We start from the raw sequence: 17,208 nt of genomic DNA, 5'->3' as shown, positions 1-17,208 counted from the left end.
TCAAATGAGCTAATTTATTTAAAGTTAAATCGCTTTTCAAAAGTTTTCGTTCAATCCTCAAACGATGTGTGTGTGTGTGATTTTTATTTATTAATTTCTTTAAAAGTAGCGAAGTAGCGACGAGATTTCAAAAGTAGTTGGGAAGTCGCTACATTAAAAAAAATATATAGTTGTAGTAAGTTTATTACATTTGTAGTAAAGTAGTTGTAGTTAGCTACCAAGAAAATGTTAGCTTTTCCAACCATTGAGTCAATATCATATACTCACTAATGGGTAATTCCATGTCAAGTGATCCAAAATTTGAGAAATTTTTTCCCTCACCTTTTTGTATTTCTTTGAAATTTGGCTCATCGATTGTACCCTTTGAGGTAATCAAAAGTCCAAATTTTTAGATTTTTATCTCTATTATTTTTTTATTTATGACACTTTGATTTTTCGAAAAACCCGCTTTTTTCATGGATGCTTGAACATAAAATGGACAATAACTCAGCACCAAATATAGATAGAAAGATTTGGTAAAAAGCATTTTAAAGTACATTAGTTGCTGTTTAATGGGATATGCAACATGACTAATTTCAAAAAAAAAATTTAATTTTTAAAAAATGAAATTTAAATTTTAAATTTAAATTTCTCAAAAAAGGTATAATGATTTTTTTTTTTTTTTAAATCTCAAAAATTTTTGTATATTTTATCTTTATTTGTGCAAAGTTTCAAGTTGGGATCTCAATGGGATCATATTTTTATGAATTTTTAAATAAAATTTGACTTATGAAATAATGACATTTTTCAGATTCTAACTAGTTAAAAATGGGGTTCTCTCACTGGGGATGGTCTAGTAAGTAATAATTGATCATAATTATGCTTGAAATGAACTGACGTGAATTTGTAAATTGGCAAGCACCCCCCCCCCCCCCCGCACCACCACTTTTATTTTATTTTTCAAAACTATTTTCAAAATGTAAAAAATAAATAAATGAATAAAAAACCAAAATGAATAGTAAACTTATTAAAAATTGGTAAATGTTCTTCTTTAAAGTAAGAAAAAGACCCCCCTCCCCCGGGCCACCACTTTTATTATTTTTTTCCAAAACTATTTTCAAAATGTAAAAAATAAATAAATGAATAAAATAAAACAAAATGAATAGAAAACATATTAAAAGCTGGTAAATGTTCTTCTTTAAAGCAAGACAAAGTATATTACCCCCCCCCCCCCACTCACTCACACATACGATTAACACTATACTAGTATCACGCTTCACCTGATGCTTTTTTTTTTTCAGACCAAGTGTTTCTTTTTCAATCCGAACTTCACAAAGTGTACTTGATTATTTCACTATCTGATAAGGAAAGTTACGATTCATTTCGTCCCTTACCCCTGCACCAACTGTCAATTTTGGATGGAGGAAAGAAATAGTTTGCCCCAAGGTCACAGCAAAATAGGAGTGTTTCCCCCCGTGCTGTTTCATCGGGGGGCACGGCAGTGCCCCCGCCAAGTCGAGTGCGAAGCAAACACTGCCGTACCATCCTTTACTGGAACCATTTCGCCGCATTTTCAGGTCCCTTATATGAGAACCTTCTGATGAGACCAGAACGCAGAAATTTTCGTCATCTAGTAAGCTATAACCACATATTTGAAATCCGAAATTTCAAGTGTGTAGGTCATTTAGTTCCGAAGTTAAGCGAAAGCAAAGTTTGCATTTATGACACTCACTCACTTACGATCATCAAAATAGAACTAGTACTTCCCATAAACTCAGAGAGGTGAAATTTGGTACAGAGTTAGGGTTTAATGGTCACATAAAGGGAAAACTATAAAAACTAGGCTAATCGAAGATCTGGAGTGACCCTGATCAGAAAACACAAGAGCCCAACCAAACTATTAGAGATCCACATACCGCCATTACAAAAAATATTCAACTTGGTGGGCCGCTTCATTTGATGTCAAAAATCGAAAGTCTGAAGTATCTAATGAAGAACCCTCAGCTGTATTAGAGATATGGTAATGCCCCCTTCTGCTATTGGTACATAAAAAAATCGACTGTCATTGCAAAAGTCCAACGTAGTGCGACACATCTTCTAATTTAATCTAGCCTAACTTTAGTCTACTCGAACATTACACAAATTAAATGTTTCTACAAAAAGAAGTGAAATCCCACCAAAAACATTCTGTAAAAAACTAGCCAAGTCTCGATGGAGCTGCTTGTTTATCTCTAAAAAGTAATGAAATATAGACAAAGTCATGACAAGTCTAAGGTTCCTTAGTGCGGTTTCTTTATTATTATAGTTAATGTTGTGTGACTTGGCCGTTAAAGGGTACACAAGGGTACAAAACCAGGTGCTCCATGACACCAATCTGTCGCCAGAACCGCTACCCAATGACGATGGAAAATTGCCACTTGGAAAACGTGTAAACAAAATTGACTTGTATCCACTAACGTATAAAGAATGTTTAACAGCCAAGTCAACCAACATTAACTATAATAATAAAGAAATCGCAGTAAGGAACCTTAGACTTGTCATGACTTTGTCTATATTTCATTACTTTTTAGAGATAAACAAGCAGCTCCATCGAGACTTGGCTAGTTTTTTACAGAATGTTTTTGGTGGGATTCTTTTTACACTAAACTAAAAATAAATCTAAGTATCAGGTCATATGTTTGTCCGCATAAAACTGTCTTTCTACAACATTTGGAGTGCAGCTGTTTTTTCTTTTCTTTAATGCTAGTTTTCTTTTAATTTCACTTGTAAACGAGAGCAATGCAGCGAGATCTATTTATACATATATTAAAAGCAGTTATAGATCAAACAAATTTTGCTAATTTGAGCATAACCTTCTATGTTGTTATGTTTCATTCCAGATTGCCCCCCCCCCCTCCCCCTACCGTCCCACTTTCCGAAAGAAAATAAAGCTGCAAATGAGTGGTTCTCTTCAGTTTTTCTGACTTTTAGTTTTTATGATCCCCCCCCCCCCCCCCTTTATAAGCTTTAGTCACTACTGATGTTTAGCAGCGTGCGTCCCAGTTTATTATGGTTATAACTCTTACGTGCCGGCTTTTTTTTAAAATACAGTTTTGAAAAAAAAAAAAAAGATAAAGTGGTTGTTTGGCGGAGGGGGGGGGGGGGGTACTAAAAAGTCATGTCAGTTCATTTCAAGCATAGTCATGATTAATTACTACTTACTAGACCATCCCCAGTAAAAGAACTCCATATTAAAAAAATAATAAAAGTGGTGGCCCGGGGGAGGGGGGGTCTTTTTCTTACTTTAAAGAAGAACATTTACCAATTTTTAATAAGTTTACTATTCATTTTGGTTTTTTATTCATTTATTTATTTTTTACATTTTGAAAATAGTTTTGAAAAAAAAAATAAAAGTGGTGGTGCGGGGGGGGGGGGGATGCCTGCCAATTTACAAATTCACGTCAGCTCATTTCAAGCATAATTAGGATCAATTACTACTTACTAGACCATCCCTAGTGAGAGAACCCCATTTTTAACTAGTTAGAATCTGAAAAATGTCATTATTTCATAAGTCAAATTTTATTTAAAAATTCATAAAAATATGATCCCATTGAGATCCCAACTTGAAACTTTGCACAAATAAAGATAAAATATACAAAGATTTTTGAGAATTTAAAAAAAAATTTCATTATACCTTTTTTGAGAAATTTAAATTTAAAATTTAAATTTCATTTTTCTAAAATTAAATTTTTTTGAAATTAGTCATGTTGCATATCCCATTAAACAGCAACTAATGTACTTTAAAATGCTTTTTACCAAATCTTTCTATCTATATTTGGTGCTGAGTTATCGTCCATTTTATGTTCAAGCATCCATGAAAAAAAGAGGGTTTTTCGAAAAATCAAAGTGTCATAAATAAAAAAAATAATAGAGATAAAAATCTAAAAATTTGGACTTTTGATTACCTCAAAGGGTACAATCGATGAGCCAAATTTCAAAAAAATACAAAAAGGTGAGGGAAAAAACTTTGGATCACTTGACATGGAATGACTCTAATTCGAAATATATTTAGGTAATGAATTCCAAAAGTTACTCTACTATGTCCAGCATCCCACAACTCTTTGCAATGCAGCTCTCTCACTGGGCGGCACTAAAGATTCTAAAAACAGAACAGATGGTGATAAGGTCCTTTGTCAGGATTCTGGGCATCCCCTGGGACCATCTTGTTTAGTCTATTCTTTTGGGTTAGTAATTGCTATGATTTTTTTTTTTAATTTGATGCTAGTTTTAGAGAAGATATTGATGAACCAATCATTTCAGGGGGAACGACGAATGGTCTTTTGAAGAAGCCGCGGAGAGGTTTGGTTGTCAGGTCTTCACCTTTGACCCCAGCATGAAATTGGACAATCATCAACACAAGCCTAATATTTGGTTCTACCGCTTAGGAATATCAAATTTTAACGAAGACAGGTAGATTGATAATTTTTTAAATAAATATCTTTAAAAAGTATCTTATATATTAGTTCGAAAGGGTGTTTTTTTCGTAGGTAAACCATAACTTATTTAATAGTTCATCAGATTTTCAAGTTAAGACGTAATTTTAAAGATTTTTTCACCACTAGGGTAACAGCACCAGTAACAGACAAGGGTCCGGTAACAGACAGTCGTCAGTTTGGATTTAAATATTCAGAATTTTAGGCGGGTTAAACTGATGTTGCTGCGACCAATGAATACGGTGCAACCATCTAGTGTTATCAGAATGAATTTTATGAGCCAGTTGGTATTTACAAGGCAGTGGTGGAAGGTTATGAACAGATACCACGAGGTCTGTCGGTGTTTCATGTTCATTTGCATTTAATAAGGTTTTAGATCTAAAAATAAAGAACTTTTGCATATTTTGAATAGAAAAGGGGAATTCTGTCCATTACTCATTCTTTCCGCATCCTATCTGTTACTGGGTGTCATCGGAGTTGTTGTCTGTTACTGGGGGTCGGACCTTTTTTCGAAATTGAACAAAAAAAAAATAGAATTAACTCATTCAGAGGACCCAGAAGCAGTTAAACGTTAGATGAGATGTAGACTAGTTACATGAGAGAAAAATAGTTTTAAAAGTCTAAATACGTTAAAAGGCTCAGAAAATTGAGTTAACCTGAGAGCAATGTCTTAAGCATGTCTGTTACTGGTGCCGTTATCCTATGAGCAAAAAATAAACAAACAGTACAAAAATCCTGAAAGCAGCCAAAATGAATTCCTATTGTCGTGATTCAGAATTCAATAGACAGATCTCGCGACAATCTAAGGAGAAGAAATAACCGTAAAAGTTGGGGAATATGGGACAATGTGAAATGGTGAGATATTTGCTTTTTTTTAGCGCCATCTATCTGATAATATTATACTATGCAATAAGACATGTAGTCGATTCCAGTCAAAAAAAAGAAATGTTAACTCTGAAAATCAAAGAATATGATAATAGAAGCGATTTTCAAAAATTGATGCAAATGTAAAACTTTGCTGGAAAGCAAAAATTATTAGTTATTACAAAATGATTAGGAACTTGTTGTTAACATTTCAAATATTAATTTGAGACCTACCGGTGCAATGTTTATTTAATTTTAAGTTTATTTTTATTTTAAATGTTTTTTACAGTTAGTAAAGTGCATGCGGGGCAAAGTAAAATAATTCATTTCACTAATTTATTTAATCATTATTAAGTCACTTACGTAATCATTTATTAATTAGTTATTTCACAGTCCTTAATTTATTAATTCGCACATTTATTAATCACTCATGTTTTTTTATTCATTCCCTATTTTAGTCCCTCATTTGTTTTTTCTCGTATATTAACTAATTTATTTATTTATTCGTTTGTTGTTTCATTATCTATCCATTTATTCTTTTATTACTTTATTTCCTCATTTATCTAATGAAAAATATTTTTAAAACCAAACAGAAAATATTTCATTCGAAAAATATTTCATTTTTCACTTTGCCCTATGGGGGAAAAAGTGAATATTCCACCTTTTTTTTTCTTTTTTTTTTGAAAGTACAAATTTACTGCCGAAAACCATCTGGTATGTTGTGGCCATCATGAAACTTTCTTCTATCTCTGTTTTATGAATTCTTGGATTAAACAAAACTCATGTACTCTTCACGTGCTCGCTTCTACAAAACTCTGATATTCGCAAAAACGGAGATATTTCGATAATTGAGAATTTATAGTATAAGTCATAACATAAGTGCTTCAAAGTGACACTAAATTTACTTTTAGCTGCAATGTAAAATGCTATTCATTTTTCTATCTTAATATCTAAAACATTACATTTAGATGCATTGTTTTTATAACCAGATCCATAAAGGAAGTTAATTAGAAGATGTTTCAGTAAATCCATAAAAGAAAAATATTTTTTGTATTGTATTCTTGCTCAAAACTGAAATTGCATTTCGCTTCTTCATTAGATTTCTGCTGAAACAAATGATGACGTGGAGAATGAGAACTTTAGATAGCATAATGGATATGCTTGGCCATCAAAATAAAACCATCGATGTGCTCAAGTTGGACATCGAAGGCGACGAATGGAACGTTTTAGAATACATGCTCCAGAAGGGTTTGTTTGAAGTAAGTGCATATATTTAAAGAGAATCGAATACTAGTTTTAGTAGGGTAGACGGGGGCATGTTTACGCATGGGGGCACATTTACGCAGTGTCCTTTTTTCCAAACGAATTATAACTGGAGAGCCAACAGTCGTACCAGTTTGATGCTGCTCTCTAGCACATATTCTCGCAAGTTTTTGAGCATCAGTCGAACTTCGGCCTACCATGCAGAAATAATAATTTGTTTTCTATCAAGTTTAGTAAGTTTTGTGTTGAACGTTTTGAAGCTTATTGTGAAAAAGTATAATTAGTTAAGACCAAATATATAAAAATTAGCAGAATTTTATCCTTTTTTGAGAATTGTACCTGTACAAAGCGAAGTATTATTAATTATTTTCACTTAAAAAATAAATCCAAACTTCGGAGACAGGGGCAACTTTACGCGTTGACGTCGGAGCACCTTTACGCATGTTCTTACTTTGTCTTACTTCTAAACGTGCCCTGACTCTTTTTTTCACTCCAAACTGTCTCAAACCTTTTTAGTATTTTCAGGCTATTTAGTTTTAAAAATCACCATTTTTTTTAAATTGAGTTACAAATTCGTATCTTATAGGTTAGAACAATGTAGTGCTGTCTTCATACCCATTCAGTTTTTACTTTATACACTATTCATTCTGTAAGAAATTTGCTTTATTTTAACGATGGTAAGACATTATGTTCAAAACACTAACAGAACCACGTTAAGTGTCAAAATAAATATGCGTAAATGTGCCCCGTATACGGGGAAAGTTTACGCAACTGACTTGGACTCAAAAATATTTTTTTTAACTGTTAAAAACACAAACTGAATAACAACTGAATATACCAATTTTGACCCCAATAACTGCTTCATAAAATCGTCATGTCGAAAATTTCCTAAGTTAAAACATAAAAATTAGAAAATTCATTGAAAAAAAAACCGCGTAAACGTGCCCCGGTCTACCCTACAGCATAGAAAAGCTTCAATAAACACTATTAAATAACATGATGCATGAAATACACCGCCAGCTCAGTCAATTCCAGCCGAGGACTGCAGTTCCTCTTTATAAACAGAACACGAAATTAATTTACGTTTTCTTTATGTATGTTGTGCATAAAAGTCGGCATAAGTACACATTAAACTTATTATACAATTAGTCAGCACTAGAATGAAGTATGTTGTTATCTACGGAACCAAACCCCTATTTTAGCACTAGTATTAGGTCTCAATTTACGCGGTTTCGATTTACGCGGCATTTCTGTGGAACGTAACACCCGCGTAAAACGAGGATCTACTGTACAATTATATTGGCCCTAACTAAAAGGTCTGGACTTCTCCCTTGGTAACCTCTTGAACAGAAGTTTCAGGCAGCCAATGGTTGCGTTAATACTTGACTGCAAAAGTCATAAACACCCTTGAGCAACCCCGGAACTCACAGAGAGAAAAAAAATCTATGATTTCGATGATGCAAAACTTAAACCATTACCTTTTCTTCCACCCTTCTGAAAGAAAATTCATTATTGAATTGTTTTGAGATATTTGCTCTCAGAAATAGTTTCACTTGATGATAAAAAAAAAAAAAAAAAAAATTCTCATTGAAAATAACAAGTCATATTGAAATTCAGATCATCAACGGTTTTCTCCTCGACGTAGATATGTTTCAAGAAATCAGTGAAACACAAAATACATCTAAATAAAATAGAATTGGAAACGGAGTAGTAGACCGACATGACCTAGAGCCTATGAGTTCCTCTTTACACTTTTCCCAATCTCAAATAAGAAACAAAAGAGAACATGTTTACAATCTTACAAAATGCGTCTCGTATCTATTATTTTTCAGTAGATTAGATCTTAGATTGAAAAGCTAAATTAGTTCCAGAAAGGGAATCTGAAACTTAAAATGTCGAACTAGTTCTGCAACACGGAATCTATAACTGAAATACTACATTAATTCTAAAAGATGGAATCTTTTAATGAAATGTTTCATCAGTTTCACAAGACAAAACAGACTGAAATACGAAAACTAGAGACTGAAATCGAAATGCTATAAACCAGTTTCACAATCTTTCCTCCAAAAAATAAACGTCAACAACCTAGTTTTTCATTTTCTTCGTACAGAAACATAATTCGCATTGACTTAACAAGTTTGAAATCTTCTTCAAGACATACATAAAACAAAAATATATCTTTATACAAATACAAGGTTTCCCCCCCCCCAACTTTGGATAGGCTTTGATACTGGAAAGATGGTTGAATACAAAATAATAATAATAATTTTAATACCCAAAGTAGTAAACAATAAATGTTGCTTCACTACGTAATCACCTTGACAATAGAGGCTTTTGTTATATTCGGGCATAAGCAATGAAACTAAACACTCATTTCATAAATCTTGCCGCCAATGATTTAAAGTGAGTTGTAAAGGTATATTTGAGCTTCCGGTAATTTTAGAAGCGTTGCCTCTCAAGTCAATTCCTTCAGCGATAATTCACTTATAGTGACCTTCGATTTTCCTTAACCACTTGGTCAACTAGTTGAACAAATTCGTCTGTAGTTGCAACTTGCTTCCTTTATGCCTCTTCAACTTGCACATTGGTTCGGTCATTTTGAAACCTTAAACACTATTCGGGAACAACACCATCACTCATACAAGATCTAGGCTCAAGCGACAAGCTGCAAAAATCACATTAGAAGCGGTCTCATCTATCAACAACTTAAAGGCAGAACAGGAATGTGGGCTTCTAACAGTGCAACAAAGAAGAAAATATCTTACAATCAAGTTCACTAATAAAACACAAAGCCGAGACACAGGGCATATCTCCAGAAGAACCTTTTCTCCAGAAGAGATTGGAACAATAAGTCAAGACTCAAAAGATCTTTGACTTACGGCGATGAGATCAGAAAAAGAATGGAACTCAGTCAGTTTTCACACTGCATTGCCAGAGCCTTCACTACCCTCTGGTATTCCGAAAAACACTAAAAAATTCCTTAATCTTGTTGAACACTGCTCAAAAAAAGAAAGCTCTTGATGTTATTAAAACCAAAAAACTCAGAGCAGTGGAGACGCATTCTAACGCCACACTAGTCCAAGCTTATACAGACGGTTCCTCAGATGAAACAATCTTTTGAGGAAGAAACAGAGTCGACATTATACCACCAGACAACTGAACTAAGACATGGAGCAGGTATAACTTCTAATTTCACGTGTGAGTTGAAAGCTATTCAAGAGGCCTTGAGGGATACAACAATTTGAATGATTTAAATAAAGGTAATGGACTGGTGATTCCAAAGCTGCTCTGAAGGCTCATGGAATCTCAAGGCTCATGCAGGAAATACACAGATTACTTGAAGTAATTGATCAAACGAGGAAAACATACACCACATGCAATGGATACCTGCACGTGTGGGAGTCGACGGCAATGAGGCAGCTGATGAACTGGCTAAAGAGGCAAGGGATCTACCAAAAACCTCGTCACATTTGATGACGCAAGTGCCATTGCCCGATATCGACTTAAAGAGAAAACCATCAAAGTAGATCCCTGAATATGTGAGATAGGTGCCAACAGCGGGATCACAAAGATAATTACCAGATTAAGAACAGGCCCCTTTGTTGGCATGAAAACAAAAGCAAACAAAGACTTATGTAGAAATTGTTCTGATGAAGAACTTAATCAGGTAGGTCATATTTTCAACTGCCTAGCAATACTGGCACTTCTACAGAACATAGGAGCATACCCATTTGACGGAGATTATAGACACAGAAGATTATAGTGCAGCTCGCTGGAGCAGTCTCACCAAAGGATCTATTTGAGTTCTTGTTGGATACGACACCAACCAACCATCCCTCATAATGCTCTCTCTATATGCTCGACTCATTCTTTGGTGAATTTTCGCTACAGTATTCACTTTTGACTGAAAGAAACGAATACACTTCACAAATCCTACTTGGTAGAAGAAAAAATGGAAACAGTCATGTTTACCTCAATGAAACTCAACAAGAAATATCACGTTATACTCGGCAGAGACATAGTGTATAAAAGGGCAGATGAGAATATTATGTACACCAGCCCTTTGTAGTGGGCGACCAGAGGTTGAAAAAGAAAAAAAAAAGCCATTGTATTAAGAAGATGCTCCACGATAGTAACAAATTTTCCAATTATTAAGAATCTTCCGCCCACGATCTTAAGTGAAATTTGTTGCTGAGCCTTACATTTTTTTTAGTTCTTTTGATGTTTAAATAATTACAGTGGAAAACTATCATACGTGCCTATTATTGTTGCTTTCCCTATTTGGTTGGCAGATAAAAATATTTTTTAAAAATATGTCCATAAAGATGTTACTTTATTTCTTTTACTAGAAAATTAACCACTTGTGTGTCGAAATTCACCTGCACGTCATGGAATGGCAACGCAAACTGAACATATTGAGGAACTTGGAAGAAGTAGGTAATATGAGGTTCTTTAGCTCAAGAAAGAATCTAGTCACAATCCCAAAAGCAGTTCCAGGACAAAGGAACAGGACTGAACAATTGTTTTATGAACTAGCATGGTTCAAAGCATAAACTTACTTTCTTTTTTGTTACACCTTTTATAAAAATTTTGTAAAAATATATAAATAATTAAGTTATTGTTAATGAGTTTTGTCATTATAGTGATCCATCACAAATAATGACAACCATTAGGGGCAATGAGCCGTTAAGACAAATAACTGCGGGTCAGGGAGGTTTTTTACATTGAAGATTGCAAGAGGATTAAAGCAGGGTTATCTTGTTATGGGCAAAACGTTTCCAGTCCAACCTGGTGGCATCTAACCGACCTTTGGCCCCTCTCTTTGGCTATGGCTACAGCCCTGAGCCCAACTACACTAAGTAGTCCATTTCAATTTCAGCAAGGTGGTGTGGGTTGACAAGTGAAGGGTGTCTTTTTGGATTATTAAATTGTTTACGCATATATTTGTACTTTGTTCCAGGAACTTAAACTTTGGTTTTTAATTGAAGGGCCACGGGGAAGAATGATCATAGTCCACCATGCTCGAATTTCCCTCGTTACGTTTTTGAGCTTGAAATCTCGAATCGTTTCCAAGTTAGCCTCATTCTTCCCTGTTAAAACTCACTCACCATGATGATTCTTGTCTGAATAATATTTCTCTTGAATACTGTCTGTAATAATCTATAAGGAACCATTACGAATCTTAATATCAAGTGCCAACTTTCTAAACAAAAATTTTCCACTTAAAAATAATGATTTGTATATGCGTTGTGGTTACAGGTGTAACATGTCACAAACTCAACACGTGAAAAGCATCAGTTTAAAAAAATACAACAAAACCTTTCAGAAAGTCAATACTTTGTATAAAGGTTCCTTAAATTGAAATATAAAAAAAAAACTATAAGTACATGGAATAAAATACAAATATATATATATAGAAGTGTCACGCGTGTACAAATGGATTATGCAAAGAACAACGTTTGAACATGTTCCATGCAAAAAAAATTGACACGAGGACTTTCATTTTTTTCATAACAAAGCAAGAACAATGAACACAAATTGACAATACAAGAATCACTTTTAATTATTTATTTAATATTTATATATATATATATATAAATGATGAAAGCCAACAATTTTCAAGACATTTTTACATATCTTTGCTGTACAGAAAACAACCCATAAAACTAGTAGTCTCTTTGATAACAGATTCATTTAAAAATAGTGTCGATAAAATTATATTTACAATCTTCTCTTTGATGCTTTATTAAACCTATTTACAACCTGTTCTAAATGCTACACTTTCGCAATAAATTTCATCTTATTAAAAAATAATCACAATATAGATCACGTATCACTCAGGTATGACTTGCATTAGGACTTAAAATTCGAATGTTTTCTAATAAAAACTTCTTGATAACATACACAAAAGTGTTCATTTTACCCGTATTTTTCCAAATAGAAAAAAAACATCTGTACATAAACAAAAATTCAAGAAGCACAACTGAATAAATTCGAATTTAAAATCCCAATACATTCCGAAAAATTGGCCAAAGCCATTTTTGCTATTTACATTTAAACTAAATTCTAGCTTTAAAATAATGTATATGTACATGCAATATTTTTAGTTAAAAAATATTCATTTTCAAAAATATAAAAAAACATATTTTAAAACTTTCTTCATACAGGAAAGACTCCATTTTGAATATCAGTAAATTAAAAAAACAAAATGGCTGTAAGTAAACATTTTAGTGTATAATTCTTTTACAAAATTATCTTATTGTGTATTGACATTTCCAATTTTCTCCTCCCTTTTCTTCAAATTTGTTTAATTTTAAGTGATAATAATTACAATTTTAAAGAATGCATCATAAGATGTTCAGAAAAATTTTCATTAAAAAAAACATTGAAGTCTTTAAATAATAGTGTAAGCAAATGGCAAAAAAAAAAAATTATTAAGAAGATAATAAATTCAATTTAAAACAGTCATAACTATTTTTAAAACAAATGAGGGAAGAAAAAGTCCTAAAAGTTTTGAACAAACCAAAAGAGAGAGACCACTGAAAATTCTGAGACAAAAACTAATTTTATGACAAATACCAAATAACATTTTGTATGCAACATAAATGATACAATCAAAACATAAATGATATGTTTAATGAATTTACAAAGAGCCATTTTGTTATTTTAAGTTACACAAGCTCTTTTATAAAGAATCAAAGATTCATTTTATATAATTTATCGAAAAATAAAACTCGAAACTGTCTTTGTCCAAAATTTAAGCAATTTTGCTGTCAGTTTACTCATTAACTACTCCCACACTTCTTTCATGTGCCTTAAAGTGATGGGCAATGGATCAGGAATGGATTCAAAAGAAGAAAATAAATCTGTTATTGCTACACTCAATCATTATTAGGTAGTCAGAGCTGTAGCTAAGGAATCGCCAAAAGAAAAGTTGGCTTGAAACCAATTTACATTATATTTGCACTAAAATTTTACACTAAAAACCAAATATCTTGAAGCGTCCATTCCTCCCAGCTACAATACTGCAAATAGCAAAAAAAAAAAAAAAACATACCAATGTAACCAAACATTACATATAATTTAGAAAAAATATTACTGAATAACTCTATTGAATTTATATTATTAAAAGCATTTATATTACTAAAGCTATTCACATCTGCTCATTCGGTTTGAGGCTGTTTGGCTGGGGTTGAGATAGGTACCATCTGATTCAGAATATTTTGGGGAAGCCATTTTGCCCAATCTCATCCCTGCACACCTGTAACAACTAGAGATATCAATTAAAATCAAAAGGATTAATTTAGTTCACTTCTATTACCTAGGACTTTAGTGGTAACAACCAGTTGCCATTTTATCAGTTCGAGATCGTGTCGCACGTTACCAGAATGCGACACAGCGTACGACAAATGCAGATAGCTTTTGTTGCCTGAATTTTTTGTTTACTAAGTCTACTAATTGGGGCCTCAGTGGACGAGTGGTCTAAGAGATTGCTTATCACACTTGAGGCGGTGGGTTCGATTCCCACCCTCGCTCTGGATGTACTTTCCCTTCTTTCTGATGTACATTCTTTTATGCGTTGTTTATATGTATTCTGTACTGTAATAAAAAATATATCATGAGTAAGGGAGGCAAGACACTCCAATTGTGGTCCTCATCAAAATTACCCCTTGCAATACGCACCAAAAGAAAGTCTACTAATTTGATTTTCATCTCTAACATGTTGCATTTGTTTTTGTCATGATTAAGGGGACTGAGTTTCGAGACATGTACTTTCTTTGACATGTTGTTTTAGATTTGTGAGAAAGATTTGATTGACGACGTTTCCTTGCTCGCCTCATCATGAGTTATACAGGCTGTTTATATAGCTGTCCTGTGGTTAACTTAAGTTTGCGCATTTTTTCTGAAAGTCAAGCACATGTAGCTTTAAGCCTAGTTAGAGGTCCCTAGAGGCACAAATTACCAGTAGTTTAGACCACCGCAAGTTACTTAATAAACCTCACGATACACTCTCTCAATGAAATGGCAAGATTGCAAAATGTACCGTCTCATAATCACAATAACTAAGTTAAATTAACTAAGTAAAAATTAACTAAAAAGTGTAAAATAAAAAATTATTAAATAAAAACAAAAACCCTGACTGTGTAAAAACCAAAAAACTAAAAAGAAAAATGTATAAGTCCAGTAGTTTAGAATGTTATTAAGTACTACTGAATAACTACACCATTGAAATAGTTTCATAATCATACACAGATAAGACATCATAAATTCAAAAGCAGAATAAAAACATCAACAGTCGGGCCCATTCAAATTTTACGGGTTCCTTGATTCAGAAAGGAATGGGCCTCGAGTGTTGATCCTTCTATTCTGCTTTTGAATTGATGATTTGTCTTATCTGTGTACGGTTATAAAACTATTTCAACGGTGTGGTTATTCAGTAGTACTTAATAACATTCTAAACTACTGGGCTTATACATTTTTCATTTTAGTTTTTTTTGGTTTTTACGCAGTACAGGTTTTTGTTTTTATTTAATAATTTTTATTTATATGTTTTTAATACATAACTTGGGCGACAACCAATCAGTTTGGGTTGTTTACAACAACTGATTAACTCATTGCGTAGAAGTGTCTCTGGGTTTTAAATAATTTTTATACAGTTCCACAAGAAAAGTGATGAGATCAACAAGTCCAATCATAAAGTAAATAAAGGAATAAATACTAAGAGATTTATCATTTTAAAGTTAATTTTAAATGCATAAACCTTAGATTTTTTTTGATGAAATGAAAATATCTCAATGCAAAAAGATAATGAATTTGCAAAGAAAAAGAAGTTGTTTGAGTAAATAACCAAAAACCAAACATACTTAACACTTGCAGTTTATTTTACAATGAAAGTTAATTAATGCACAATACTTTAAAGGAATTTGATATAACTATCAAAAAGTCGCTTTTTCTGAGCATTGGAACTCTGAATACAAATCAGCACAACAATTTTGGAAATTGATTTTTTTTTTTTAAATCCCTCCTAAAATATATAAATTGAGTGTGATTACAAAACTTTAGAATCCATTCCTGCCAAAAAGAAACAAATATATTAAACAGAGACTCTAGCTTGCAAACCTTTTATGCAACCAACAAACATTTCTGGTATATACATGGGACTTGATAGGTATAGCAATCCCAAAATCATAAATACACTCTGTTTATGATTACAATTAACAACCATTTGTGTATAGTTGACAAAAAGCTTACATATTTATTCATCAAAGTTATTTTTGTAATATTATGTAATATATGTACATGCATAAACATTTAAATGCATTAATGCAAACATGAAATTATTTTTTTTTTCATTAAAATTCATTTTAAACTCAGTACACATTATATTTTAAACGTTTTACATTTTCCTAAATAGAATGATTCAAGTTAGAAAAAAAAATCTGTTGTGCTAAAAACCATGGTTTATATGTTTTACTTAACAAAATTATAGTTTAGATATTCCTATTAATGGCTTTAGCAGTGAAATTCAAAAGAAATGACTGCATATGAAATCGTTTGCTTATTTACATTATGATTTTTTTCGAACACATCCATTTGTTATGCTAAGAAATGGATGTGTTAGCCTAATGTGGTTAAAAATAGCAATAAATAATACTGCCTTAGGCAGGTAAAGGGCAGTAACTGCAAATTTTTCATTTCTCATTTTTTTTTGCATTTTTGTCATCTATTTACGTTAGCTTTATGGTATAAGCTTGCTTATTTGGTTTCCACTGAAAAATGCGCAATAAAAACTTCTAATTTGGACATTTCCCTATTAAATTCAAAACACGTTACTTCAAATATCTTAAACTCATTTCTGTAGATACTGCTGTTTACCTGCTCACAGCAGAATAACTAACACATGCTACTTTGATTTCAGGATTAAAATATTCTTTTCTTTTTTGGAATTGTTTCAAAAATCAAAATGAGTCTGGTGTTTAAATTTCTAATTTTATGCCTAAAAAAATTAATTAAATGTATTAAATTAACTCTTTCAAAAATTTCAAGGAGGAAAATATTTAAAAAAATACTTGATCAAAATTAATTATAAAATACAAAATTAGGTTTTGTTAAGAAAGCAAGGTACATATCAAAACGTGTGACAAAAAAATATTTTTAATCAACTGTAAGTATTAGTTGCTTTTACTACATTTTATACAGTGAAATATACACTTAAATTTTTTTTAAATTCTTCTTTTGTGCAAAAATTTTTTCTTTTACATCCTAAAATCAAAACCATTGCTTTAAAAGCTCTAACAATTAAAGATTTATATAAAAGTATCGCTAACGATTGCAATGGCATGAACCAACATTTAAGATTAATAAATTTCTATATAAAGGGAGAAATATTAATGAAAACTTTAAATGAAACTGATAACTAATGATATCAGAGCTCATTAGCAGTTTGAAATTGCACTTGATTTCAATTTTTTATTTGGAAAAAAGAAGAAATGGGGCCAATAGGTCGACTAACTGTATGCTAAAATAAATGAGGGGGAAAACAGGAAGCACATGGTCAACCATTTTTTTTAATTCATCATATGTTTTAAACTACTCATGAAATGTGACAAAATTAATAACTAATAAACAT

The 17,208-nt window shown here is 32.2% G+C and overlaps 1 protein-coding gene across 1 annotated transcript; it reads left to right on the top strand.

Annotated features, from left to right (window-relative positions):
- Positions 1 to 269: 269 nt before the first annotated feature.
- LOC129226350 (probable methyltransferase-like protein 24) lies at positions 270 to 11,131 on the top strand. The gene is made up of 5 exons (XM_054860953.1): positions 270 to 273; positions 4,031 to 4,202; positions 4,279 to 4,428; positions 6,415 to 6,574; positions 10,928 to 11,131. Exons 1-5 carry the CDS (start codon positions 270 to 272, stop codon positions 11,129 to 11,131), a joined length of 690 nt encoding a protein of 229 aa, XP_054716928.1.
- Positions 11,132 to 17,208: the final 6,077 nt, after the last annotated feature.

Source organism: Uloborus diversus, chromosome 7 (genome assembly GCF_026930045.1).
Source record: "Uloborus diversus isolate 005 chromosome 7, Udiv.v.3.1, whole genome shotgun sequence".
NCBI lineage: Eukaryota > Metazoa > Arthropoda > Arachnida > Araneae > Uloboridae > Uloborus > Uloborus diversus.
The sequence above is the reverse complement of the archived record's forward strand: the minus strand, read 5'-3'. Positions and strand labels throughout refer to the sequence as shown.